General features: G+C 43.1%; 1 protein-coding gene across 1 annotated transcript; it reads right to left on the bottom strand.

The window, feature by feature from the left end:
- Window positions 1–4182: 4182 nt before the first annotated feature.
- LOC119363233 (CMP-sialic acid transporter 2-like) lies at window positions 4183–8631 on the bottom strand. Its single transcript, XM_037628549.1, has 15 exons — window positions 8348–8631; window positions 7960–8023; window positions 7812–7875; window positions 7614–7725; window positions 7451–7530; window positions 7287–7362; window positions 7098–7198; window positions 6584–6655; window positions 6434–6482; window positions 6296–6337; window positions 6054–6175; window positions 5900–5959; window positions 5766–5814; window positions 4767–4861; window positions 4183–4678 (listed from the first exon to the last, which is right to left on the bottom strand). The coding sequence occupies exons 1-15, from the start codon at window positions 8372–8374 to the stop codon at window positions 4621–4623; spliced, it is 1071 nt and encodes a 356-aa protein (XP_037484446.1). The 5' UTR covers window positions 8375–8631; the 3' UTR covers window positions 4183–4620.
- Window positions 8632–12567: the final 3936 nt, after the last annotated feature.

Below are 12567 nucleotides of genomic sequence, written 5' to 3'. Positions count from 1 at the left end.
CACCACCACAGCCAAGACCATCACCACGGCCAAGACCATCACCACGACCTCTACCACCACCACGACCAAGACCATCACCACGGCCAAGACCTTCACCACGGCCAAGACCATCACCATGGCCTCTACCACCACCACGGCCTCTTCTAAGACCAAGTTGACTCCCTCTTTGTTGCCTAGTTCCTCGTTGGCTTGTTTGATTTGAGTGGTTTGGCACTCCACCACTTGTTTGACTTGGTTGGCTACCCCTTGGTTCACTTGGTTGGCTATCATTTTCTTGGCTTGTGCTTGAACCATTTTTCCTTGATCTCTTTCTTAGTTTGGGACAAGTTCTTGTGTTGTGTCCCCCATTACTGGAGCCCCCACAACGGGATTCCTCACGAGGCTCTTGGAATTGGCCGGTGCCGTATTATCCACCGCCACCACGGCCCCATCCGTCCATGTCACCTCTAAGACGCTTTGTCTTACGTCTTCCCCGTCTAACGACCTTCAATTCCGGGTTCGGCCATAGTTGAACTCCATGATACTCCGGCCATTGTGATTGGTCCAAGTATGGCTGGAACCGTGGAGTCCATGTATTCTTTACCGTCATGATTGAGAACTCGGACTCCCTCACGGTAAGAGGGTGATTGACGTCCACATTCCTAACCCGGGATGCATTTAACAAGTGCGAGCATGGGAGATGAAGCAAAGACGGCCTCATGCAGCTGCAATCACATCGTGTTAGGGAGACCTTGAAAGCCCGGCCTCCGTGTTGGCGGCCATCGTTTGTGGTTTCTCCGGGCTCTTTCACCTCATACTTCCACTCATTGTCGTCATATAGTACAGCTTCTTCGGAGTCTGCCTTTCGTGATTGAAATTCCAACCATTCTTCAACCTTTAGTGGGAAATTGTACTTGTGCTTATCCTTGTTCTCACCAGCAATCTGCTTATCAGTCTCCATTGAGTGCTTTAAAAAGTATTCATTCATCTTGTCAAATGTGTATTGAACTATTGCCGTCACGGGTAATGCACATACACCCTTGAGCACCTTATTGAAGCATTCTGCCATATTGCTTGTCATTTGACCGTACCTCCGGCCATCTTCGTCGAAAGCACGTGCCCACATATTCCTTTCGGCAATGTTCTTATTGAGAAACTCCTGACCGCCGGGGTCAAGTTTCTTGTGTCTGAGCAATGCATTGAACAATGTGGAAAACCGCTTGTTGGTGAAAGCGAGACAACAATCCTGAAGATCATCGGCCAACTCCTTGATACCACATGCCCTATAGAAGTTTGCACAAAAGTGCCTCATGCACCATCGATGATGCAACTTTCTATGTCCGGGAATGTCAACCACCACCGCATTTAGAATTCCAGCATGGCGATCCGATAAGACACAAATTTCCCTTTCAGCCAGTAATACCCTTGTTCTCAGTTGACGTAAGAACCACTCCCAGTTATCATTGTTCTCCACCTCAACCAAAGCGAAAGCCAAAGGCAACACCCGGTTATTGGCATCACTTGCTATTGCAACCAATAAAGTGCCCTTGTATTGTCCGGTCAAGAACGTGCCATCAATGGCGATGATGGGCCGACAATGCTCAAAAGCCCTCACACATTGCTCAAAGGCCCAAAATGCACGGCCAAATACTCGGACGGTCCTCCCGTTATGAATCAAAGTTTGGTGCCCATGAGGCTCAACCACGTGAACCATGCCTGGGTTTGTGGCGGCCATAGCTAACAACAACCTAGGGAGTCGGTTGTATGCTTCCTCCCAATTGCCATACAACATCTTGAATGCGGCTTGCTTCGCCTTCCATGCCTTGCCGTACTTCACCTTGTAATGAAAGATGGCTTTCACAAGGTCAATGACACTCTTGATGCTCATTATTGGAAGTGTGGATATTTGGTTGGACAGCCTGTAAGCAATGAACTCGGACGTGAGTTGTCTGTGTTGTTGGTACACAAGCTTGCCATCCGCATTCTTGTGCCGGCACATGTGAGTTGGTAGACAACTCACTATGCGCCAAGTGGGACCTCCTTTCCATGGCTTTGCACGCACAATCCATGGACATGTTGGCACTTCACATTTGACCGTGTAACGCACATTAACATCCGAGTTGGCCACTTTATGTGGACGATAATGTGTAACCGAGTAGTTGTCGAGCCACATCTTCAATTCCAAGAAGGATTGAAACTCACAACCGGGATATATCCTGTTCTTGCCGTCTTCCAAATCACGATGAGAACTTGGCCTAGCTCCAAGAGATATGCATTTGCCACCATCCACAACGGCTTCATCCGCGAGACTAAGATCCTTGAACAATGGTGTCTTGTGATCCCGCCCGAATACCTTCTTGAATGCTTCGGCCTCCTTCCGCGTGAACCCCTCCTCATCAACTTCTTCATCAGGACCATCGTCATCCGAGTCCGATGCATATGCACGGGAAAAAGGGATGGATTGGTCCATTGTCTCTTGCACATGATATTGGTCGAGATCACCCACATTGTTGTCATGGAGGTCAACTTCGTTGTCATCCTCCTCGTACTCATCATTCTCCTCTTCAAAACCTTCATTTTGGTTGTTTGGAGTCGGGCTCAATGTTGGCCAATCTTGTTGCGTGAATTGAGGTTCACTCATTTGATCTTGGTTCATGGGTGGGGGAGTGCTAGCAACCAATGGGGAGGGGTTCCGGTTCAAGTCTAAATTCAAAGTAGACTCAACCTTCTTGGAGGCAAATAACTCAAGAGCCTTGTCTAGAGATTCGGCAACCGTCTCTTTGTATGCAACCCAACGTTGCTCGGAGTTCACATGCATTGTCTTCCAACGGATGTGCATTACAAAACCAACATTATGCCTTCCCTCGAACTCAACAACGTCACTTGGGTCCATCCAATTCAAATCTTTCCTCACTTGTTCCAAAAGCTCCGCATAGTTAGGACTACTCTCAAACACCATGTCAAGCTCATCCGGGTCCGTCTCAACATTGCCTTTCAAAAAGGCCTCTCTATCCACATGATGAACATAAACACATGTTCTCCCCATCCCTACAATAATCAAAAACACACATATATCAAGTAAATACTTAAGAAATATATTTGCACACATATGCCCTAACATATATATGAATTAATAACCCTAACCCCCACATAACAACCATAATCATAGCATAACCCTAACACCAACATCAAACACACATAACCCTAACCCTAGCATACTATGGAAGCTTAACCAACCCAACTTAGCAAACAAACATAACATCATTCAACACAAATTTGCAAATCCAAGTCAAAACTAGGGTTTCCCCCAAACTAGCAAGATTTGAGAAAATGTGACAATTCCTATGGATGCAAACGAGGGGATCGAAGGAGATTACCTTAAGGGAGGGGTTGGCTTCAAAATCCACGGTCAAATACTCCGGATTTGCAAGATTTGAGAGGGGGGGGAGAGGGGAAGAGAGGAGGGCCGCAAGCCTAAGGGTTTGGGTGGGGTGGGGTGTGTGGGGTGGGGGTGGGAGGGGAGAGAGGGTGGGGCCAGCCCAAATGGAACACAGACTGTGCAGCGCCCAAGAGCTAGGCGCTGCACATTACATGTGTGGCGCCTAAGACTTAGGCGCTGCAGTGCTGTCTGTGGGGCCGCAACTGGACCAGGGCTGCCACGCTAGCAGGAAGTGTGACGCCTAAGGGATGGGCGCGACACAGTAGGGTGCAGCGCCCAGCTGTCGGGCGCCACACCAAAGGGTCAGCAGAGTGAAATTTTTTCGTGATCAGGTCAGTTCGTGATTTGATTTCTGCCTCATGTCAAATATGTGATTTCTGCCCACGGGCTCCTACGACAGGCTGGGCGAGAGGCCAGCGCGTCTCCTTGCCGGGTACGTCCCGGTCTGCCTCGGTCAGCGTAGCTCTCGGCCAAATTATTGAGAAAAAGCATTTATTGTCAATCTAACCATGCCATCCAAACACCTCTTTGATTAGAGTTAGTTCAGGATTAGTTCAGAGTTAAAATCTAACTCTAACCTCTAACTAAGTTAGAGCATCCAAACAGGGCCACAGCCGCTACGCTCGCCGAATCCAGGTGACCTCCTGCTGTGCACGCCCCGTGACCCATGGTAAGAGAGATGCTGTCGCCGCGTACAGACGATGCTCAGATTTCTCTACAGCACAACTATAAAGTTAGATATGCCAAGAGTTCGCGGTAGCGTGTTAGCTGACACATACCCCACGGTATATTTCAGATCGAAACATTGGGCATGGACATCTGCGCAAGTTGTCCGTGCCTACAATGATAATTAGCTAGTAGTAATCCGAGTATGCTAAAAGAGTAAAAGAGGTCAAAAGGGAGGCATGAAGAAGATAGCCAGCGTCTTGCATTCTCGCCGACCTACCCAGATAAGAAACTAGCGTATGTCATCCACCCTGGTCACGAAGCAAAAGTGAGCCAGGTATGCCACCAAAGAAGCAGTTCAAACGGATGGTGAACCTGAATATGTCACCGGGCGAATCGCCTTGCCTCAACAACAGTGCCATGACCTAGAACGAAGCCTATTCCCCTTCGATGCTGCCGTGCCGTCCATAATCTGTTCCACGACGCCGCATCGAGGCGCTCGCTGCCAATCTTGGAAAGAAAGATGGGGGAGGAACTCATTTCTGCTGCTGTGGCTTCCCGACAGAATGCAGATACACGGAGATTGAAACGACCCTGAAATGTTAGTAGAGCTCGTTAGGCTGTCATGGGTTACAAGGCTCCAGTCCAGATATCTTGTTGCTGCACTTGCATCAGTACTTACATAGATCCGAGGAAGAATGCAAGGGATAGGTTGAAGCCGAACAAGAAGACCGATACAATTGCCGTCAGAAGCATTGCGACTGAAGTTGAATACACCTGTATGTGTATGCAGAGACACATGGTTAGGCAATCAAACAGTGTAAGTGTGAAGACAAGAGAGTGGCGTGAATGGCCATATCAAGAATCTTTTGATCTGCCTCAATAATTACTAGAGCATTTCATTATTCGTGGAATCTCAAAATAAATACAAAACCAAGGCGTCTTAAATATCACATCTAAAGACCACATTAAGCTACTGTCCAAATTGCAGGATAACTGAATGATACAGTCTCGTTTTCTTGCTTCGCAAAGGATGAACAGAATCTGTTGATTGTTTCGTGAAGAGATTTCAACTTACCCCTTAGGGTAATATAATAGGATGCCACTACTTTCCAGTTTCTCAGATGACAGAATGTGGACTGTCGAGTACTCAAAAATTAAGAACGCAGACATGCATAAAGTACATGCTATAAGATGTAATCAAAATTTAAGCGATGTGCATTAAGTAAAAGAGCCACTGTTGAAAAAGGACCGTAAACTGCCTTAAACAATTCATCATTACTTAAATCCACGACTGACTTTTGTAGTCCATCAAGGCACGGAAATTGATAATAGAAAGATGCGAAAAGTTCTCCGCTTGGCATAATTCAACGAGACAGCAATCTGAACTTATGTTGAACTAGCAATGCATGAATATTTCTAATGCACTGCAACGAGTATGTTAACCACATCTTTTTATTGAATAAAAAGTTTAAAACCAACGTGACGGGGGAAAGATTTTAGAGAACATCCAAGATTTTAGTTACAAACTGCCACTAAAATGGTAAGTGGTGACTCAGTAGGGGTAACGTTAGGTGACGGAATAAGCTACAGCTATTAGAATGTGCAATCTTGTAGCAAAGATGGTTATAACAAAATAATTTAAACCACAAAACCCGTTGTAGAAATTAAGAATTTGTACCTTGACAATATTGTCAGCATACTTCATCACCATTGATACAGCAATGCCACTGCAAAGAATACCAAAAGTATTACAACATAAGTTCATCTCAAACGATCGAATGTTAAATCAGATCAATGATCCAGCTGTAGTACCTGAGTGCATGGTTAAGAATCATCAGAAGTGTAATAAATGAGTAGCCATGAAAAAAGCCTCTGCATTAGATGACAGTCAGGTTAGAATAAGCAATCTCATGCATTGTAACAAAATATTATGACAAGAAATGAAGCAATTTACAACACAACTAACTTGTTCATGACAGCATCAAAGTCCTGAACACAAATGGCAACTAAGTTGAAGAGCATTCCAAAAATGTACAGCCAGAAATTCTGCACATTGATGTTTCTCGAAGGACGTTTTTTTATTATAGCCTGCATTGTTAAAAAATGAATATGACTTACACCCTTCAGAAATTCCCTTGACAGTCGAATCAAATGATTTCTAAAGCAAGATACATAAGCAAAGAGGTGCAATTGCACAAAGTCACATACTTCTGTGTATACCCCAGCAAAACCACTTAGAAGAGCCATCACCTGAAACAGAAATACAGTCAGTAAGTTGGGTAAAATAACTTGCTATAACATGTCCAAGTGACCAGACTGAACGTTTTTTTTCTCTTATATGCTTACAATGGCCATCATCCAACCTTGAATTGGCGTTTGAAGAACATGGTCTGATCTGAAAGGGGCATATTATTTCTCTTAGCTGAACATATTGATTAGAGAAATGAGGAAAGAATACCGAGAAAGTGAAAAAGAATCCAAACTTATTTTGCTTACGAGGGGTTTAGCTGAGCCGTAGTGCAGCCAGCACATAAGAGAATAAATGCAGCCCACTGAATTTCACTTAATCTGGAAAGAACACGAAGCATTCAGTGATGCAACATAGTTCAACAATCACCATGCCAGATTAACAATTGAAAACAGGTGTTGCTGTGTTAGCGAAGAAGAGTACTATGAACAGTTCTTGAAAGAATGAAGAGGAATAAGAACATTTGTGGCACTTAAAGAACACCATATAAATTATGATGGGAGGCTCAGGCTAGTGAATTATTTCAAAATGCCTACAGGTTACGATGTTACATGTTTGTGTGGTCGTTCAGAATGATGAATACTTGGTGAGGAGCTCAATGCTGCTACATCATTTCAGCAAAGCCCAAAGTATCCAACATAATATTACAAGGCTTGAAAGAAATATAAAAAATAAAAATATCAGCAAAGTAGAAAAACAGCACATATTGTTAGTTCCCTCTGTTCCCAACTTCCAAAGCCACATTAAGCTAGTCGGTCTTACTTTTTCTTTAAAATGATACGGTATAAGACACCAGTGCTGATAATATTCAGGTTCTTCAGGATCTGGTAAGCTGGTGCATCCACATAGGCGAAGATGTAATACTGGCAGGTAGAGGAAACATGGTTCAAACTTTTGTTGTTGCAGACATGAAGTTATTTTATCACAAGAGACATTGGCAAGTGGGCATACCTGCAATAGATTCTTTACCATGTAAAGTACGGCAGGGATAGGATAAACACTAACTTCATCAAATGATGTACTTAACCTGAAAATAAAAAGAAATGTCTGTAGAGAATATTGAAAAGGAAATAGAGATTCGTAATATAATCGGTAGGTTATGGTAGAATGGTCACCTATTATCTTCTGTAACACCTTGACTGTTCCATGTTCTGTACAGGGCTAGAAGTGATAATAGACATTTTAAAGCTTCCACCTAGACATAGATGAATAAATTCAAGAGAACAAAAGGGGAAGCTCCTGACCCTACTATCACCAACAGAAAACTTAAATTCTCACCGAAAAATTTGCTGTTGTGACACTATATTCATACTTTCCAGCTCTTTTTGACCACACAATCAGTATTGCCTGGGAACTTGTTAGTAATGTCAATGCAATTGTTACAATAGACCTGCAACAACAATCGACACTTGCCAGTAAATATTCTGATTTTTCAGAAACTGTGTGATACGGCACAAAGGTTGCAAACAGTCTTACTTTTGCTTCCAGCTATTCTTGCCCTTCGAACCTCCTACGGTGCCAAGGGGGGAAGTTGCTGCAGCTGTATATATAGCACATGCATTAAAGATGTGATGTTACTGATTATAGTCCAAAGAGAAATTTCAACAATGAACCAAGATCTTACTGCTAGAAAGAGACCTCCCATCAGGGCTTTCTATGTCCTTCTGAGATATGGCGTCATAACTCTCCTTTAGATTATGCAGGATAAGACAGGTTGTCAGCACACAACACAATTGATAAAGTACAGGTTCACCATACCACAAGGAACCTCAAACGAACACGGGAAGACATTGCCAGAGCTTGAAATTTAGCTCAGCCCCGGGTTACCAATGGAGAACATCAGCATGTACTAGGAATCTTGGAACCCTACGGTGGGAGACAGAACAAACGAAAAGGAAAAGGGGAAACGAAAATCCGCCGCGGCAGCGATCTATTCTAACCTAAAGGCGCCGTCGACGGCGGACCGGCGCGAGTAGCGGCATTCCTCCCTAGGGTTGCGGGTTTAAGCTCACCTGATCCTTCACTCTTCTGTACTCCATTGCGTCCTCTCGGGTCTTCGCCTTGCCCTCCTCTCGCCGCTCCTGCTGCCGCGGTTGCCGGCTCGGGAGTGAGAGGAGGAGGCGTGAGGCGCGAGGCTCGACGATGCTGGAGGCGGCGATTGGCCGCCGGGCCCTCCCCGTGAGATCAGTAGTGAGCAAGCGCCGAGCGGGCTGGGGTGGGGAGTGAGGAAAGAATCACCGCGGCGAGGAAGAAGAGAGCGGAGGGAGGGATTTGGTAGCGTTTCCCTAACCTGTGACGAGTGGGTCTCACGTGCTACTTCTTGGTTTGCAAATGTCTCTTTAATTATCTATCTAAATCTTAAAAAACATTAAATTTACATTTTTTTCTAGAAATGGTGCATTTTTTCGGGGTAAAACATAGTTTTATTTCATGGTAATAGGGTACAATCTGCTAAAACAAGATTCTGAATAAAAGGGGGCCTCGGTGTAACCAACCGTGAGATGTGCGAGTATAATTAGCTCGCTGTAACCAACAAGTGGTACTGTGATATGTGCGAGCATAATTAGCTAGACAGTGAGAAACCCTATTATGAGAGCAGCCTATCTTAACCTGAACAAACTCCTGCTCCAACATGAGCATCTTTATATCCTCCATCATGTGGCCATAGGGCGATTTGGCGATGGAGCGTGATGGCCTTTGGTCGTCAGCGGGAGGGGGCGCCGGAGCGTGCGCGCAGCATATTGTAGCAGTGGTCTGATACGTCTTCAACGTATCTATAATTTTTTGATTGTTTCATGTTGTTATATTATCATCCTTGGATGTTTTACAATCACTTTATAGTCATTTTATATCATTTTTTGGTACTAACCTATTGACATTCTACCCAGTGACAGTTGCTGTTTTCTGCATCTTTTTTACATCGCAGGAAATCAATACCAAACGGAGTCTAAACGCAGCGAAAAAAATTTAGAATTTTTTTGCGTCCAGAAGACATCCAGTGGGCCAGGAAAGCACCTGGCGGTGCTCCGAGGGTAGCACAACCCCAGGCACGCCCAGGTGGGTTGTGCCCACCTCGGGTGCCCCCTGAACCGCCTCTTTGCTCTATAAATACCCCAATATTCCAGAAACCCTAGGGGAGTCGACGAAAATCAATTCCAGCCACCGCAAAGTCCAAAAACAACAAATCCAATCTAGACACCATCACGGAGGGGTTCACCACTTCCATTGGTGCCTCTCTGATGATGCCTGAGTAGTTCTTTATAGACCTACGGGTCCGTAGTTAGTAACTAGATGACTTCCTCTCTCTCTCTTGATTATCAATACAATGGTCTCTTGAAGATCCATATGATGTAAGTCTTTTTGCGGTGTGTTTGTTTGGATCCGATGAACTTCAAGTTTATGATCAGATTTATATTTTTATCCATGAAAATTACTTGAGTCTTTTTTGATCTCTTATATGCGGGATTGATTATAGCCTCATATTTCTTCTTTGATATTTAGGTTTTGTTTGGCCAACTTGATCTATTTATCTTGCAATGGGAAGATGTGCTTTGTAGTGGGTTCGATCTTACGGTGCTTGATCCCAATGACAGAAAGGGAAACGACATGTATGTATTATTGCTATTAAGGATAACAAGATGGGGTCTATTTCTACATAAATACATCTTGTTTACATCATGTCATCGTTCTTATTGCATTACTCCGTTTCTCCATGAACTTAATACACTAGATGCATGCTGGATAGTGGTTGATGTGTGGAGTAATAGTAGTAGATGCAGGCAGGAGTCGGTCTACTAATCTTGGACGTGATGCCTATATAATGACCATTGCCTGGATATCGTCATGATTATTTAAAGTTCTATCTTGCCCAACAGTAATTGTTTTCCCACCATTTGCTATTTTTCTCGAGAGAAGCCACTAGTGAAACCTACGACCCCCGGGTCTCTTCTCATCATATTTGCCTTTGCGATATATTTTTCTTTGCTTTTATTTTCAGATCTATTAAACCAAAAATACAAAATACCTTGCTGCAATTTATTTGTTTTGCGATCTATTTATCCTATCTACCACTTTTACATCGTGTTATTTGCCTATCTTGAGGCGCCGTACCCGAAAGGGATTGACAACACCTTCAACACATCGGGTTTTGAGTATTTGTTATTTGTGTGTAGGGGCTGTTTACGTGGTGTGAGGAGGTTCTCCTACTGGTTCGATAACCTTGGTCTCATCACTGAGGGAAATACCTACCATCGCTATACTACATCTTCCCTTCCTCTTTGAGGAAATACCGACGTAGATCTAGCAGACATCAAAAGGAATTTCTAGCGCCATTGCTGGGGAGGATCTTCAACATCAACCAGGTTCCTAATCACAAATCTCATCTCCTCGCAATTTACATTATTTGCCAGTTGCCTCACGTTTTCCTCTTCCCCATTTCACAAAAATTTGTCGTTTTATTTGCCCTGTTTTTCGTTCGCTGTTTTCTCGTCAGATCTATTCGTGTTCTTATTTTCTCATCACTATGGCTAGTTTGAATGCTCCTCCTTTGTTACCAGATTTTGAAGTTTTATACTTCAAACAAAGACAAGGAGAAAATTTGAAAGATGCTTGGTATAGGCTTATGGAGTTTTGCCGTATTTGCAATCCAAAGGGAGATGTAAAAAATTTGCTTAGAAATTTTTATGTAGGATTGGCTTTGCATCATAGACAACTTTTGGATTTTGCCGCAAAAGAGAATTTTATTGAGCTTGATGTCAATGCTGCCTATGAAATTTTAGAAGGAATTTTGGGGGTTCCACCACAATAGAAAGGGTTTTCTTTCACCCCAGAGGGAGCCCAAATTTTGGACAAACTCGGTGATTTGCATAAACATATGGTTGAATTGCAAAAATATAATGAACCTCTTGAACATCTCAATGGTAGTATCAATCGTATGAACATCACGGAGGGCAACACTTAGATCCTATGTGTTATGCCTAGCTAGGGGCGTAAAACGATAACGCTCGTTGGGAGGCAACCCAATGAATAAAATTTATTTTTGCTTTTTGATTTATGTTCTTGCGTGTTAGCACAATTATGCTACTCTTATGATTGTGTTTTTTGTGTTTTAATTGGTGTTTGTGCAAGCAAGGCCTTTAGGATGATTTGGGTGAAAGTTGATTTGATCTTGCTGAAAAACAGAAACTTTTGCGCTCACGAGATTATTTGTCATTTTTAACAGAAGAGTGTTTCTGAGTTTATTATTTTTGCAGAAGATTAATAGACAAATTGCTCACGTCAACCTATTTTTCTCAGAATTTTTGGAGTTACATAAGTATTCGAAATATTCATATTGCTACAGATTGTTCTGTTTTTGATAGATTCTGTTTTCTTTTCGTTGTGTGCTTGTTTTGATGATTCTATGGTTTTCTTTGATGAGTTTTTGCCATAGAAAAGTTGGAATACAGTAGATATAATGCAAAAACAAAATAATAATAGGTTTTCAACAATACTTATAGTAGTGGTTTGCTTTCTTATACTAACGGATCTCACGAAGGTTTTGTTGAGTTTTGTGTGCTTGAAGTTTTCAAGTTTTGGATGATCTTACGATGGATGAAGGAATAAGGATTAGCAAAAGGCTAAGCTTGGGGATGCCCGAGGCACACCAAGATAATATTCAAGAAGTATCAAGCAACTAAGCTTGGGGATGCCCCCGAGTGGCATCCCCGCTTTCTTCTAACAACCATCGGTATTTTACTTGAAACTTTATTTTTATTCGTCACATGTTATGAGTTTTGCTTGGAGCGTCTTGTATGATATGAGTCTTTGCTTATTTTGCTTTGTGTTTTAAGTGTTGAATCCTTGCTGAACACACCTTTTTGAGAGAGCCAAAAATTATGTTATGTTTGCTCCTATTCCTATGTGTAAGTGCATCTAGTGCCACCCCTAGTTGGTTTTGGAGTATTGACGACAAAGTTGGTTGAGGGACTAATGTGTTTGTGAGAATTGCAGGATAACGCAGGTAGTGTCCCTCATTGATTCGGTTTACCTACCGGAGATGACCCCTAAAAATGTATGAAGACATTGAAGACAATGGTGGTATGAGAAGACATTCATATTGAAGACTATGACATGAGAAGACATCGTGTGAAGACTTTGGAGCGCGAAGACTATGTGGATTCGCTGTTTCATTTTCTTCTTTGTTGAGTCACAGGAACCACCGTACCGTTAAGTGGGGTCCAAGTGAACTAAG

The sequence above is a fragment of the Triticum dicoccoides genome, chromosome 2B (assembly GCF_002162155.2).
Source record: "Triticum dicoccoides isolate Atlit2015 ecotype Zavitan chromosome 2B, WEW_v2.0, whole genome shotgun sequence".
Lineage (NCBI taxonomy): Eukaryota > Viridiplantae > Streptophyta > Magnoliopsida > Poales > Poaceae > Triticum > Triticum dicoccoides.
This window is presented reverse-complemented; position numbering and strand designations above follow the sequence as displayed.

What these genes read in the sequence shown, in the direction of transcription:
- LOC119363233 (XM_037628549.1), bottom strand. Translation starts at nt 8,374, where the DNA reads ATGGAGTACAGAAGAGTGAAGGATCAG. An exon ending in AAGAATAGCTGGAAGCAAAA is followed by an intron (nt 7,726 to 7,811) that starts GTAAGACTGTTT and finishes TTGTTGTTGCAG; the next exon opens with GTCTATTGTAACAATTGCAT. An exon ending in TGGTAAAGAATCTATTGCAG is followed by an intron (nt 7,199 to 7,286) that starts GTATGCCCACTT and finishes TCTACCTGCCAG; the next exon opens with TATTACATCTTCGCCTATGT.